Source organism: Haliotis rubra, unplaced genomic scaffold (assembly GCF_003918875.1).
Source record: "Haliotis rubra isolate DU_JTF1 unplaced genomic scaffold, ASM391887v1 Scf34, whole genome shotgun sequence".
NCBI lineage: Eukaryota > Metazoa > Mollusca > Gastropoda > Lepetellida > Haliotidae > Haliotis > Haliotis rubra.
The window spans coordinates 3,268,373-3,284,460 of NW_025767013.1; the positions used below are offsets into that span (position 1 = coordinate 3,268,373).

The 16,088-nt window shown below is 39.0% G+C and overlaps 1 protein-coding gene and 1 long non-coding RNA gene across 4 annotated transcripts in view; one reads left to right on the forward strand and one right to left on the reverse strand.

Moving 5' to 3' along the window:
• Positions 1–10,779: 10,779 nt before the first annotated feature.
• LOC124284607 (isatin hydrolase-like) overlaps positions 10,780–16,088 on the forward strand; it is a 34,621-nt gene continuing 29,312 nt past the window's right edge. For 2 of the 3 annotated variants that reach the window (XM_046720713.1, XM_046720711.1), the window contains exon 1: positions 10,780–10,989. In XM_046720713.1, the coding sequence (XP_046576669.1) occupies positions 10,899–10,989 (91 nt within the window). In that variant the 5' untranslated portion in view covers positions 10,780–10,898. Of the gene's footprint in view, positions 10,990–15,447; positions 15,991–16,088 lie in introns of those variants that run through there. The other variant, XM_046720714.1, reaches the window with a different exon arrangement.
• On the reverse strand, positions 11,492–13,298 carry LOC124284608. The gene is made up of 3 exons (XR_006900594.1): positions 12,657–13,298; positions 11,741–11,999; positions 11,492–11,678 (listed from the first exon to the last, which is right to left on the reverse strand). It is a non-coding gene; the product is annotated as an uncharacterized LOC124284608 (long non-coding RNA).

Sequence of the window (16,088 nt, forward strand, 5' to 3'; positions counted from 1 at the left end):
TTCCGAGTGTTGAGCAACGTTCTAGCAAGGGCGGGCCTCTAGGAGTGGTAGGGTTACAGGTTATGGTTTAGACATTGAGGAAGTTGCATGGTTAGCGCTCGTATTTATAGAGATCGTGACGTCATCTAGAGCGTGACATCACCCGCCACGGACGAGTGGTGTGTTGCCCCGAGCGTAGCTCTAGAACCATATGGCTGGGAAAATCTTTACGTTTGTTTCCCGGTTTCGGGGTCACAAATTTCGTGTATTTTGTAAGTTTGGCTAGTATGGGCAAATTGAAAAGAACTCATGATATTAGGACAGGGTTCCCACAGGCATGGCAGGCCAAAATTCCCTGACTTTTACCTGACTTTTACCTGACAAGTATAGATTTTTCCCTGACCATTTAAGTGTAAAAACTGGCCTTCTGCCTCCCTTTCAGTCAGTCCTAACCACCCTGTTAAGATATTTCCTTCACACATATCATAAATACACACAATATTTGTTAATTTATTACATTAACCAAAACATTGATATTTGTGATGAAGAAAATGTTCCTGGACTCTCCTGCTACAATGTCACATAATACTATTAGATACATTTGAGCGTGACCATCAAATATATATTCTAAGCTGAAGTCAGTAATATATCATCTGAAAACTTTGTATTTTATATTAAAGGCTTTTGACAAAGAGCATAAATGTGAAACTAATGATTTAATTGAATTGTTTCATTCAAAGTCAGGAACACATTTCTTCATTATCACCAAATGTTGTAATTATCAAAGGCGTATTTGGAAAGAATAAACATGCAAGATATAACTTTACATTCAGTACAACCATGACAACTAGAATCTGAACATCATTAAACCACTTTCAATTTTGTGAATAAACAGCAAATGTCAGAACATAGGGCATATTATAAACCTATGCTGTACTTTAACAATGAAACATATGGGTATTTTTGGCCAATATGGGCTTTCACAATTTGCAAGAAACCACCATAGCCATCATACTATTTATAATATTTTGGAACAGTATACAAATGAATGGAAAATTATCTGTTAACATAGTTATGTTTAGAAGAGGTTGATCTGTTGCCTATAAAGAAAAATGTTTTTGAATGGCAATTATCTATTGTTAATCACTATCTCGGATTAGTGTTTTTCCATACTAAACAAGAGTCATCAGAAGATGACAAATCCCCCAGCCCCTACAAATATGAAAGAGCAAAACATCTGACAGTTACTTAAAGTTCAACTTCATTTTTTAGACAAATTCAATATGCCAGTGTTTCCATGGAAACCAAGAAAAATAGATATGACAAAAATCTGTAAATAGCAAAAGGCACCACTTTAGGTTCTGTTTGATATAGCTGCAAAGTTTTGTTAAAAACATTGAACTGTTTTCGAGTTATGCTCCGGAAACAAAATGATTACGGATGGACGGACAGACAGACGGGCAAGGCGTCGACTATATCCCCCGCATTCATGCTAAGAAGGCTCTTATCAAATTTATGTCAGTTTCCCAGAATTTTGGAATTTTAACCCGGAAAATATGTTTCATATTGTTTGATTCACAAATCCAACCGATTGTGCTTCATAGAAGAATATGTCTGTTATGTCACCCAGCTGTAGAAGATAAAATTCACATTATGCTGATTTAAGAAAACAATACATGCCAAATAATTATCTGTTAAAATATCCTTCAAGTGACTTTGTTTCCATTCTATCCTCCAGAAATGAAAATGTAATATGTAATCTAGGGCTTTATGTAAAACATGCTGTTATGCTTAAAAGCAATCTCTTATCTGAACTGTAATTTATTTCATGAAATGTCTGTAACAAGTGCTGCATCTTTGACTTTGACTACTACCATACCTGATTAGCAACATTCTGAGTCTTATTTTTCCCTGACCAAAACCCTAAATTTCCCTGACTTAAACCCCAAATTCCCTGACTATTCCCTGACTTTTGAAAACATATAAAAATTCCCTGACTTTTCCCTGACTTTCAGAGAAATGCCAAATTTCCCTGTAGGAGTAAGTATTTCATAAAAACAGGAATTACTTTGGAATTACCCCTATTTAGCTATTATGGCGGACATCGACTATGGAGCGCTGCCATTGGCATTTTTTGCAATCAGTAGTTAAAATAAAGGACACGAGTTGTGCAGCTGATTTTGCTCTTAAACACCCACCCATTCTCACTAATGAGGTGCAATTGATGTCGCCAGCCATTTGTTCATAATCCAACAAATATTGTGCCCAGTATTTGCATTATTCACAAAGTCTTATACTCGCCCTAGCCAATAAACACTGTTTCGGGTCATCTGTCCTTATATTGGCAATGCAGGAAAAGTCAAAGTTGGCAAAACGATACGTACGTTACTGTCGCCATGTCGGAGACGATTCACTTAAGTTAATACTGTCATTTTGATTTTGCAGTTTGGGTTTCAGATTGAATATTTAAAGAACAATGTACTTATTACGCTGCATTCAAATGAGAATAAGAAGGCAAACCATCCAAATCGGAATAGTTATAGAGTGTTGAAATGTTGTCGCCAAACTTTGGATACATACGTTGTGTTTTTCTGGATGACAGTGTAGCAGCGTACCTTTCTGGCTTAAGTGAAGTACAGTATCAATTATTTATACTCAAAACATTTACCAATTCAATTACGACAGGTTTTAACTATAAGTATAGTTCAGTATTGGAAAAAATACTTTTCAACACCACAAACAAGATGCGTAGAAATCAAGCAATACATACGTTATCATGCCAATAATTACTTCAATTTCTATAACACTTCACGCAAAACATTATACCAACAACACACATTTCTAGCATTGTAAAACAGCTCATATCACGATCAGTAGTGTGTATAGATTTGCAAAAATGAAAATGAAAACCATTGAAAATATACATACGTAACCGTTACATACGTTACTAGAAAGTACGGAATTAAGTGTTCGAAACAATATGATTAGGTTTTGGCTATACCTACTTCATGTGGCGACAGTCATCGAACAGCAGACACATTTTGAGAGAGAAACCACATCAGTTTTATGAGGTAATGTTGTTTAAAATTCAGGTGATACCATGCATAATTAAAGACGTCATGTTAAACATGTTACAAAGTGTAATTCTTTCAAATTGTCATTGTGTGTTTTAACTACCATCATAACAAACAGGAAAGCGATGCTAAGGGCATCATTTGGTGGTCCAGTTTTCGATCAAGGCATGCTAAAGTAACTGATACATACGTTATCAACGGTAACGTAGGTAACAACATTTGTTGAAGGTTTCAAACGTAAATGTCATATCATTTGAAGCCAGAAACTTTGTTTTTTTTTAAAAACATTCAGACTTAAACTGGCAATCAGTGTTATTTAATGTCCTTTTATTTTCACATAATGAGCTATGTGTTGGGAAAGAGATGGTCACCCTCTGAATGATATGAAAATTGATATGAATATTTGATTGTTTAATGGGATGGAAGGATTGATGTACAAATGAAAGGTACTTTAGTAGCTTATCAGACAGAGTTTATATATTTGTAATAACATTTGGATTAGTCCTGGGTCTTTGTTATGTGAAAGAGCATAATTATAGGGTAACGTATGTATCGAAATGTATTATACATACGTTACTCATTTGTTTCTTATTTCAAGTGGGAAAACGTAGAGCAGAAATTCAGACAGAATATCGGTAAATTCGGAAAGCAAAAGGACCCGCCTTCCTTGAGAAAGAACGATCGAGGATACAGTCTTGTTATGTTCCTTTTGCCAAATTTATGATGATTAATATTGATCACCCTGATATTGTCTTTATGTAGTACTAAAAACTGTAAAGGAAGAAACGATAGAATCTTGTAATCCTGAAGAAAACGATGCTGATGTGTTTTAATCGATGTTTTAGGTAAGAAAAAGTATTATTCTTCATAATAAAAATCTTATTTGAAACAATTGAAAGTTGGGCTACATACGTTACTGTTTGTACTGCAAAAAGTGACTGGTAATTTTCATGAGTTTTATGTTGTTGCAACTGGCTATCGATCAAATATTTTGCTACTCATTTTTGGTCTACTACGCCCTCAGATTGTCGGCTAATCTAGTTATCAGGTTTGATTTTAGAATGTTTTTGCAATTTGTTGGTATTTTTGAAAAAAACAATCTGAGTAATAATGATTTACAATGTGTATGTCAAAGTACTTCTAAAGTTTTTGAGCAGACATGTGTGTTACTAAATCGCCAAACTCATGCGGAATATTTGATAGGTTACTCAAATAATTTATCACATTGTCACTTAATTCTCTAGTCAGAAAAACTAGTCACGTACGTATCAGGTGATAATATTTTATAATTCAAGGTGCCACATTTAGATAACAGCTGTATGGTTATTTGTAAAATGGTGTGGCTGAAAAAGTGATATGTAATAGACCATATACCAAACTGTCTAAATAAAATGTTTTTGCATAGATTTTGTGTAGTTGATTTTTGACTTACGACGCTTACCCATTTGCACCTCATTAGTGAGAACGGGCGTAAATAAGGTAGTGGGTTACTACGACTGCCACAACTTTAACGCGCACGGTTGGTGAGTTGTATTTTGCTTGTCGCTTGATTTCAATCTTGTTTATTTGACTTGCTTAGCTATGGCTGTAAGGAGAATGGTGTGTGATGATTTGTAGAAGTTGTGTAGAGATGAGAGAAAGTTGATGGATTGGTTGGAAGCGTTTGGTTTGATTGGAAATTTCAGTGGGAAGTGTGTGAAGTGTGACAGTGGGAGTATAGGAAAGCGAAAGGATTCGAGTCGGAGTGAGGGTTATGTGTGGCGTTGCTCAAATAAAAAATGCAATTATAAAATTGTAGCAAGGCGTGATTCTTGTTTTTTTAAGTCTCATTTGTCCGTTAGTGAAATTATGAAATTGACGTTTTATTGGGTTTAACCAGTGAGAGAGAATTTTGTGAGAGTGCAGTTGCGTCTGGGGTCTGATCACACTTTGGTTGACTGGTTTAATTATTGCAGAGATGTGTGTTTGTTTGTGATGGAAGAGGAGAATGAGATGATAGGTGGACCAGGGATTGAAGTGGAGATTGATGAGAGTAAATTTGGGAAGCGAAAGTTTCAGGAAGGCGAGTGGATGGTGTGTGGGTGTTTGGGGGTATCGAGAAAGAAAGTAACAGGATGTTTTTGGAAGTTGTGGGGAAGCGTGATGCAGATACCCTTTTGAGTGTGCTGAGAAAGTGGGTGCGACCGGGATCGATAATTCATTCTGATTGTTGGAAGGCGTATGCTAGGCTGAATGAGATGGGATACGAGCATGTGACAGTGAATCATAGTAAGGAATTTGTGAATGCAGAGAATGGTGCGTGCACTAATAAAATTGAGAGTACGTGGAGAGCGGTGAAAGCGTCCCTGCCCAGGTATAGAACTACGAAAGGATTGTATGATAGTTATTTTGTGGAGTTGACATTGTGAGGAAGAAATATTTACGTTGTTCTGATGATCCTTTCGTTACATTTCTTACTTTTATCCGCCGTGTATTGGTAAGTGAAGCGTTTCGATATTTGTTTTCTTGCTGTGCTACATATCATGCAAACGTACCTATTTTGTTTATTGTAAATGAAAATGGAAAAAGAAGGATATATTGAAGCATCTAAGGGCTAAAATATTTCATTTCAACGAAACAATACATTACTGGGGTATTTTTATGTCAGCGTCTTCTTAGAATATGAATAAACATTGCCACTGACAAACCTAGAAAATATTACAAACCCTTGTTGAGGAACGAAGGGCTAGAGAAGATTATCGATTAGTATCCAAGGGTAATTTGGTAATTTGGACAACAGCGATGTTGTTATTCGCTGGAGTAAACAAAAAATGGCGTCAGCGTTAGTGCTCGCTTCGAGGTAAATATGGCTTCTGCGCATGTCTGTAGCGAAAACTTCCGGGGACCCGTAAAGTGCAGTCTAACTATTGCAATAGTTTTTCTCCTTAAATTGTCTCATTTGAAGTCATTTCCAAATGAATGTATAGTTTATATGAAATAATAAGTCACACACCGTGTTTGCTGCCATGTTTGTTTAAGAGGTAACAAGGGCGGATAACTCTAAATCAAAGTGAACGAATCTGGTACTTCCTATATTTTGCGCTGCGCATTTATCAACGGAAGTCAATTACTAAATTATCGATAGTCACACATACTATCGATGCATCGATAGTTTTTGTTTCTACCATCGATTAATTGCTTTCGGAAACTCAACAATTGCTATCCACCAATAGTTCGATGCATCGTGTACAGCACTGAATACGTTTGTAATGTCTAAGAAAAATACCTTGAATATATAGTGTAGTAGACGTAAGGTGAAAATGGCACCCAGATGATGAGTGTCCGTAATCAGCAACTGAACGAATTAACTTAAAACCACAGAGGATCTAGCGGAGACAATAATAGGCCGGGTTCATCTGAACTGACAGATTCCAGAATAGTGGTTGCTACAATTCTGATCGATGTGATTATATAAATGGATGCCATGGCAATTGTTTTTATGTTTGTTTGCTGTTTGTTCTTTGACGCCACACTCAGCAACATTCCAGCTATATAATGACAGACTGTAAGTAATCGTATCCGGAAGAAAACATCCAGTGATTGACATCATTAGCATCGATCTAAGCCGATGGAATATGAAGGCATGGACCAGCAAGTCGGCCAGGCTAAAAACACCGATCGCAGTTACAATATCTACGTGTCATGAGAATGGCCCATTCTTCAGGTTTACTGTATGTACAAGATGTTAGTTTGGTCACAGGTTTGGTTGGTTGGTTGGATATTGTGAAACATTGCATCAGTCACTCTATTTCAATGTGACTATTTTCTTTGCACATAGAAAGATGGTACATGCGTGTATTGATACTGAAACTTCTTCATGACGTTTTGCATTTACCAGATTTTCAAGTAAAGTGAAACTGGCATATACATGAATCAATTTAGTTGACGAGAAACTAAATTCTTCTTCCAGTTAAAATAACTGTCCCGAAGTGAGGTGTTTTCCATATGACGTACTCAGAAGGCGAAGCGAGGTGAAACGGAGCTAAACATCACGTTCCAAAGTATTGTACTTATAAACCACATGACTAGTGCGTGTGTGTATGTGCGTACATGCGCGCGTGCGAGCTTTTGCCACTCTGTACACACGTTTCCTGTTCCAGCGGTGGGGTAGGCTTATGGATAAAGCGTCACGCTATTCAGCTACATTAAGTCGCAAAGCAGATACTCAAATATGACCTTAAAAATATTTCTCGAACTGAACATTCGTGTAACCACCTTGCCATACCCCTGGTTCAATTGTAAAATGAATACGCTAAAAAAACTATGAATGACCCCCAAAAACGTCAGACTAAAATGTCCTCAGAGATCAGGTGTTTAAGATTAAAGTTGATTAGTTATACAAAGATATAATATTATTGTTTTGAAACTCATAACGATTAATGATCACATTTCCCCAAATCTTGTGAAGCGCACGTACAATCTCCAAAAGAAGCCCGCAAGACCGCCAGAAATACACTCAATTACTGATGTACTACTATTAGATGAGCAACGACCTCACAAATGACCCCAATTTGCAGATATGGGAACGCCCTCACGAACATTCCATTTGAAAAATGAGGGAAACAGGTTGTCGTCTAAAACTTAAAAAGTTAAATTTCCTCGTGCGAATCGTGTTTTGATTGTTATATCATACTAAGTGCGTGTACAGCTAATATCCTTAGAAACTGAACCACGACGAATATAACTTTATTCACAAAACACCCCACACAAGTGCTAGAGAATTCGAAAAGAACATTTGTTATGTTTACAAACGGATGTATAATCGGCATATACTCTGGTGCATCCTCTCCACAGAGGGGTCAAATACCGAATAGATCCATTATGGAATTTACTGATTCAGGCGAACTTCGGGCCTTAGTCGTCACTTTCTGAATCGGTCTCAGTGTCTGAATCACTTGCCAGTCCTACTTCGATCACTATTCTGTCAATTTCTTCTTGTACTGCAATTTCCCGTTGCCAGTAGCCATCTTTAATGCTTTTAACATGCTTACAACATTTACAACCAGTCCTTGGCACCGTTTGCAGACATTGTCTCGTTTATGGCAACTCTTAGCGAAGTTTTTGTGAACTGCAAGTTTTGTTTAGCAACATAATTTTTTACATTGGCCCAAATCAACTCAATTGGGTTCAGTTCTGCGTGGTAAGGAGGAGGACATAGTACACCATGGCCATGTTGTTTCAACATAGTGTCTACTCTATAGAAAGGGTCCGATATGTTGGATTTTGCCAGACACAACAGTTCGGCTTTGAGCATTTTATCGTCAAATGCAATATTGTGCCTTTGTAACCAAGCTTTGATATCATCTTTTCTGTTAGCCGTTGTTGGACATTTGTCCACTTGCTTGCTGTGGTATGGCGCGTTATCCATAACAATGACGGAGTGGGGTGGAATGTGTGGGATCAATTATTCCTGCAGCCATTTGGAAAAAATATCAAATTCATCTCGCCATGATAATCTGCTGATTTGAGCATTTAGTCAAATACAAGTAAAGCATTTGTCACAAAACCATTTTCGGATCCTGCGTGAACAACAATAAGCTGAGGTCCGGTACCGGACGGAGGCTGAACCCCATTTATCACAACCTCACCATCAAGCTGCCAACATTTTGGGACAATGTGGTGTACATGCAACCATGTTTCATCGATAAAGATGATTGTTCGATTTTCATCTCGACATTTTTTTGTTGCACGTAAGTATTGCATGCGCTTTGCAACGATGTCTTTTCGTTCCATTAAAACCTTACGATTTGACTGCGTTTTTCGCCACCTAAATCCCATGTCTTTCTGATTTTTCCGAAAACTTTCCTCGGAACCCTGGTAATGCAATTGGCTTCTTGCCATATCATATATCATATCTAGAGTAGGCAGTTGCTTCTGTACTCCATATAAACTTTGTACAAATTGACGGACTGCACACCGGTCAAAATCATTAAGTTTGTGCTTGGAAGTTTTGGGTTTGCGCAACTTGGTTGGACTAATAAAATTAGGCCTACTCGCACCCCTATCACCTTCTGCTTTAATACGTTTTAAAGTTGCCTTGGAAAGGCAAGTTTTTTACATAGCGTCTACTTTGGTTGCACACGTCTTTTCCATATAAATAATAACATTGTAGGCTAACTCCCTTGCCTGAGAATGAACAATTTGCCCATGCTTAAATTCATTAAAATCTGCAAACATTAAAAAATTGACTCGTGTCGAGATGGTGTCTTGCTGAAGTAAATCACTCTACAAGCCACGTGTTAAACAGAAGCGGTATTGAGTTCACGCCACGGTCAGCATGTATTGCACGGGCTTCCTCGCCAATCTACCTGTAGCAACCAGGCGTACTCGTCTAGATTCCCTGCCCCGCCTACTTGTCATAAACGCGTGTACTGCGCAGGCTCATCAAATACGAGTCAAGCAGTAGACCCATGAGAGCCGTTATGTAAACAAACGCACGTGCGGGGATTTGAATCTCTCACCTTCCATGGCATTATCCTTACTAAAAAACAGCACATGAGCCAAAACAATTGTTAGCTACGTTGAATGAGTGAGTACGTTCTTTGTACTTTCAATATGACGAAACATATTTTTCAAGATTTTTTTTAAACAATGACATTACGCGAGTTCTGATTGGTTTGTCGTATTTTCGCACATAACAGGCATCGAGACGGGGACGAGTTTTCTTGGGGGTTACGGAAAGGGGCGAGTGGTGACGAATGTTGGATACCCACTTACAAATAGTATTCCCGTTGACCACGACTTGTGTTATCCCTTTAAATCCTTGCATCAAGCAGGGCATCATCAAATATCATTTTAGTGTAATGTGGTTGGGGATCTAACCACTATACTATCCACTTCGAGGACGCCTTCGTGCATATTCCAGGTATATGGCGGTGGTCTGTAAATCATCGAGTCTGGACCAGACAACCCAGTGATCAACATCATGAGCATCGATCTACGCAGTTGGGATAGGATAACATGTGTCAACCTGACCACTTGATCCCGTTAGTCGCCTCAAGCATGGGTTGCTGAAGACCAAATCTAAAACGGATCTTCACTGGTTAAGTTCAATACGTCACACATACTATACATAACACAGGTGCTACAATCCTGCATATGTGAAGACAATATGATTCCCACTTTAAACGTTCGATTCTTGAAATCTTTGTACGTCTGATTCATTCTCATATTTTGATGTTTTTTTCAATGCATAGATATCTAAAATTCTCTACTTCAAAACATAATTTTCAGTAGCGTTGTTTGTTTGTACTTTCAGGTATGAACGTAACTGGTTTGCTACCCCTGAGCACGGCGGCACACATTTAGACGCCCCTTCCCATTTCTTCGAGGGTGGGTGGAGGGCACAAGAAATTCCAGCAGACCGTCTGATTGGACCAGCTGTTATCCTAGATGTGACGTCACAAGCGGAAGCGGATCCAGATTACAGAGTCACCCAATCTGATTTTGAGGCGTATGAAAGAAAACACGGTCGAATCCCCCACGGTGCCATCGTCATCATGAATTCTGGATGGGGATCTCGCTATCCAAACAAAACACGTTTCTTCAACACAGACCAGCCAGGAACTCCCTCCACTTTCCATTTCCCGGGGTACCACGAGGACGCCATTGCTTGGATGGTTGCCAATAGAAATGTCAGCATGGTCGGGGTCGACACACCCTCCGTTGACCACGGTCAGTCAACCGATTTCAAAGTACACGTGATTCTGGGAAGGAATAACATTCCAGGATTAGAAAGTGTTGCGCGCCTAGAACTTATTCCCAAGAAGGGGGCCACCATATTTGTTGGGTCTATAAAGTTGTTCGATGGAAGTGGTGGTCCTGCTAGAATTCTGGCGACCTATGACACGGTTGAAAAACGTTGCGAATGTGTATCTATTGGTTCTAGGATTGAAAGGTTTGTCGGTAACATCATGCTGAGTATATTGCTTGCTTTATGCTTTGTTTAAGTGGTAGTTACACAGTACAGCTGCTTTGAATGCAATACCAGCAGTAGAGCAGTATATACTTTATACAAATATATAAAGGCAAAAAGGATACGACACCACTATAGTACTTATTAGTAGTTTTCTCATTACTAAACTATTTGACCATAGAACGAACACACAAATCTGTGATGGTGACGAAATCCTCATGACCTGCATGTGAACAATAGCAAATCCTCATGACCTGCATGTGAACAATAGCAAATCCTCATGACCTCCATGTGAACAATAGCAAATCCTCATGACCTACATGTGAACAATAGCAAATCCTCATGACCTGCATGTGAACAATAGCAAATCCTCATGACCTCCATGTCAACAATAGCAAATCCTCATGACCTACATGTGAACAATAGCAAATCCTCATGACCTGCATGTGAACAATAGCAAATCCTCATGACCTCCATGTGAACAATAGCAAATCCTCATGACCTGCATGTGAACAATAGCAAATCCTCATGACCTACATGTGAACAATGCGCATTGGGCAATCCTCATGACCTACATGTGAACAATAGCAAATCCTCACGACCTACATGTGAACAATAGCAAATCCTCATGACCTACATGTGAACAATGCGCATTGGGCAATCCTCACGACCTACATGTGAACAGTAGCAAATCCTCATGACCTACATGTCAACAATAGCAAATCCTCATGACCTACATGTCAACAATGCGCATTGGGCAATTCTCACGACCTACATGTGAACAGTAGCAAATCCTCATGACCTACACGTGAACAATAGCAAATCCTCATGACCTACATGTGAACAATAGCAAATCCTCATGACCTACATGTGAACAATGCGCATTGGGCAATCCTCACGACCTACATGTGAACAATAGCAAATCCTCATGACCTACATGTGAACAATAGCAAATCCTCATGACCTACATGTGAACAATAGCAAATCCAATCCTGACCTACATGTGAACAATAGCAAATCCTCATGACCTACAATGTGTAGCAAATCATCATGACCTACATGTGAACAATAGCAAATCCTCATGACCTACATGTGAACAATGGCAAATCCTCATGACCTACATGTGAACAGTAGCAAATCCTCATGACCTACATGTGAACAATGGGCATTGGGCAATCCTCACGACCTACATGTGAACAATAGCAAATCCTCATGACCTACATAAGAACAATAGCAAATCCTCATGACCTACATGTGAACAATGGGCATTAGGCAAGCCTCACGACCTACAATGTGAACAATAGCAAATCCCCATGACCTACATGTCAACAATAGCAAATCCTCATGACCTACATGTGAACAATGCGCATTGGGCAATCCTCATGACCTACAATGTGAACAGTAGCAAATCCCCATGACTTACATGTGAACAATAGCAAATCCTCATGACCTACATGTCAACAATAGCAAATCCTCATGACCTACAATGTGAACAATAGCAAATCCTCATGACCTACATGTGAACAATAGCAAATCCTCATGACCTACACGTGAACAATGCGCATTGGGCAATCCTCATGACCTACAATGTGAACAGTAGCAAATTCCCATGACCTACATAAGAACAATAGCAAATCCTCATGACTTACATGTGAACAATGGGCATCTACCTTAAATAATAGTAAAACCCTCAAAATCGATATGACTGGCATTGCAACAATGGTCAACCCGCATGACCTCCATCTTGCTCTACGTCATAACTTCTAAATGATCTGTGTACCATGACGAACCCCTAACGGCGTTGCTGTGCGAACTGAGACCTTTGTCATCGGTTCAATATCGTTTCGACGGTGCTCCGGCATACTCATTGACCAGACGAACAGAACTGAGTTAACTGATGTTTATTTTTGTTTATTTATGGTAGTTACTTTCTATCTCTAACCTCACCCCCCTTGCGCACTATGGTAAATGCACAATGGACTGGTCCTAGAAGAAGAAAGGAATGTGTGATGGTAATGGAATCACCCACTTTTATGACACAGATTCTGTGATTTCCCATGTTCCTACCAAATACCGTCGACTATATAAACAGTCACTGTTTCTTTATAATGTATGTTTATCGGTGTCTGCTTTCTAATAACGTTTGTCCTAAGAACACTACTAATAGAAATAATTAAATAAAATATTGGAACTTATAACTTGAGCTGTAACAATAACTCGTTCGAAAATACATCTTTTTTCTATGCTTATATGATCCTCATATACATTCCGTAAAATATTCAGCTTTATTTAATACTATACTCATGCCAATAATGGTTGTCACCCCTTCATTTTTTTTTTAATTTGAGAGGGGTGGGGTGTGAGGTGTGTGGGGGTTGTAGGGTGGGGAGGGGTAACAACCATTATTGGCATGAGTATATCTTACCTATGCATTTATGCATACATTAATATTGTTTGGGTAACATTATATTTCAAACAAAGTCTATCGGACTTAGTGTGAGTGAACTATGTCACATCATTCATAGGTATTTGAAGGCTACAGAGCAAGTTTTATTTGCTTTGTGAAATATTATTTTACTTATTCGTCTATGTATATTATTTTTGAAAGCATTTAATTTCATGCAAACATCTATTACGATCAAGCCGAGCGAGCAATTTGTAGTAAACAAATTGTGCGTTTCTAACTTCAGTTTAATATTTATCGTTCTCTTAAATTTTAGTGTTTCAGCATATAGGATCTATGATCTTGTAATGATACCACTCGCAAGGAATTAATCATTTCAATGAAGAACGAACGTCGATATGTGTTCAAAGCGATGAAGTAACACCCCCACTTCAGTTCACTTTTTAAATACCTGATTGAAATTAAATTCACAAAGTATGTTATTAGTGGAACTTAATACCTATGTTAACGAATTATTTCATATCAATATTGATAAAGTAATAGGTTTTTTGTTATTTAAATCTTTAACATTTCAGTTGAAACATACAGTTGAAATGATTATTATATGGTTTGTGAGTCATGCGTGGTGTCTCACCACAAATCTGATTGTCTGCTAGCTAGATACAAATATTTTAACCCTGCCAAGCAGGGGTTCGAACCCGACCCTCTAACATGTGTGGCGTGAAACTAAACTGACGTCCAGAAGAAACTTGGCACCTAAGTGAGTGAGTGAGTTTAGTTCTACGCCGCACTCAGCGATATTCCAGCTATATTGCGGCGGTCTGTAAATAATCGAGTCTGGACCAGACAATCCAGTGATCAACAGCATGAGCATTCTTTTTGCGCAATTGGGAATCGATGACATGTATCAACCAAGTCAGCGAGCCTGACCACCCGATCCCGTTAGTCGCCTCTTACGACAAGCATAGTCGCCTTTTGTGGCAAGCATGGGTTGCTGAAGACCTATTCTACCCCGGATCTTCACGGGTCACTTGGCACCTAAAAAATTAAATTGTTGAAAGAGAGATACTTTTACCATAACGTGGCCAATCCAAATCCAATCCACAAACCCCCCAGAATACGAAACTGTGTTGTGACTGCAGTTCTTTGCTCGGGTGTTTTGAAAAAGTGGGGTTTTTTTCCAGAAAACACGTGATTTGAGTGTATGATAATTGCACATGCACAAACGATATCCAAACTGTGGTGGGCATTTATGGTAACGAGAGGACGCCATTGGTAACTTGAATGCCGTACGCTACAGAGATGAGGTCCAGTGCCCTGCCGTGTTTAACAGCCACAGGGTATTGTGTTCCAACACGAGAGGCCCCATAGTGTTAACGTCGTGCAAAACGTCCTTAACGTCAACAAGGCCACCTCGCTCTGCAGACCGTAATCCCATAGCACACCAATTCGACGGCGACAACAACTTCTCAACTCCCGGGATGAACTCATTGTGGCCCTCCATATGAAGAATAGCGACGAATCCCATGTGACGTCATCACGCGACTGACGTTGGTGAGTATTTGCCTGCATGCAAGCCAATGGAGGTCACACCCACTACAATGGTGACACACAGCATCGCCTATAGTCATGTTGTGCCGAGCTGACCAACTGTTTTGTGTAACCCACATGGACATTACCAGCCATATTTATTCCATTGTTCATTGTATTGCTATGACTGTTTGCACAATGTTTTAGCACATATTGATATTTACATTACCATTTATTATGGTCATTTATGTTGTTTTTTTTCGCGATGGATCTTCAAATCGGCTGCCACGTTACTTTCGGGCGTTAGTTTATATGCAAGTTGGACAATAATTACTCAACAGAGAAGCACTGACCACCGTAGTTAATCAATCGGGTTCGAATCCATTTCTAACAATAACAATATTCCAGCAATAGCACGCCATGAACACCAAAAATGAACGTCACACATTGTACCCATGTGGGGAATCGAACCCGGGTCTTCGGCGTGACGAGCGAACGCTTTAACCACTAGGCTACCCCACCGCCACTGATACACTTGCAGTGCGAGCTCATTGTAAGCCCCGAAACGGGAATTCTTCAGGGGCTGATCTTTTGGGGGGACTCTTGCGACTGACGTATTTTATCATCAGCTTTGCACTATGTATTTAAAAAACCCAACAACTTGGTCAGGCATTTGTGATTATATTCGCCCTAAATCACATATGTTGAGTTGCGTTCATGTACCCATTTAAGAATGTGACTTTAACTGCTGAATCATCAATTTTCCCAAGGCAGTCAGTTTCGGAGTACCTTTTCATAATATTTTACTTGCTTGCTTATTCAACTTGCTTCAACAAGTGAAGTTTTGTTTGCTATTGACATAGTTTTACGGAAGTCACTTCTTGCTCGCAAATAGTTATCAGGCGCAGTGAACCATGCACGATCTGCACGCTGCTTTCTCGGCTTATTGTCGGGGCCATATGAACTTTTACTGCTTGGATACGTGAATGTAAACACTATTCACAGCAGCAACTATTTCATCCAGTGTTTTCTGCTTACGGTTATTTAAAGTAAGTAGATTGAGTTAGTATTGTATTTGTCGCATATCATCATCATTTAATAAGTTTACGCATAATAATCACTCTTTAAAATCTTGATTATGCAGTGT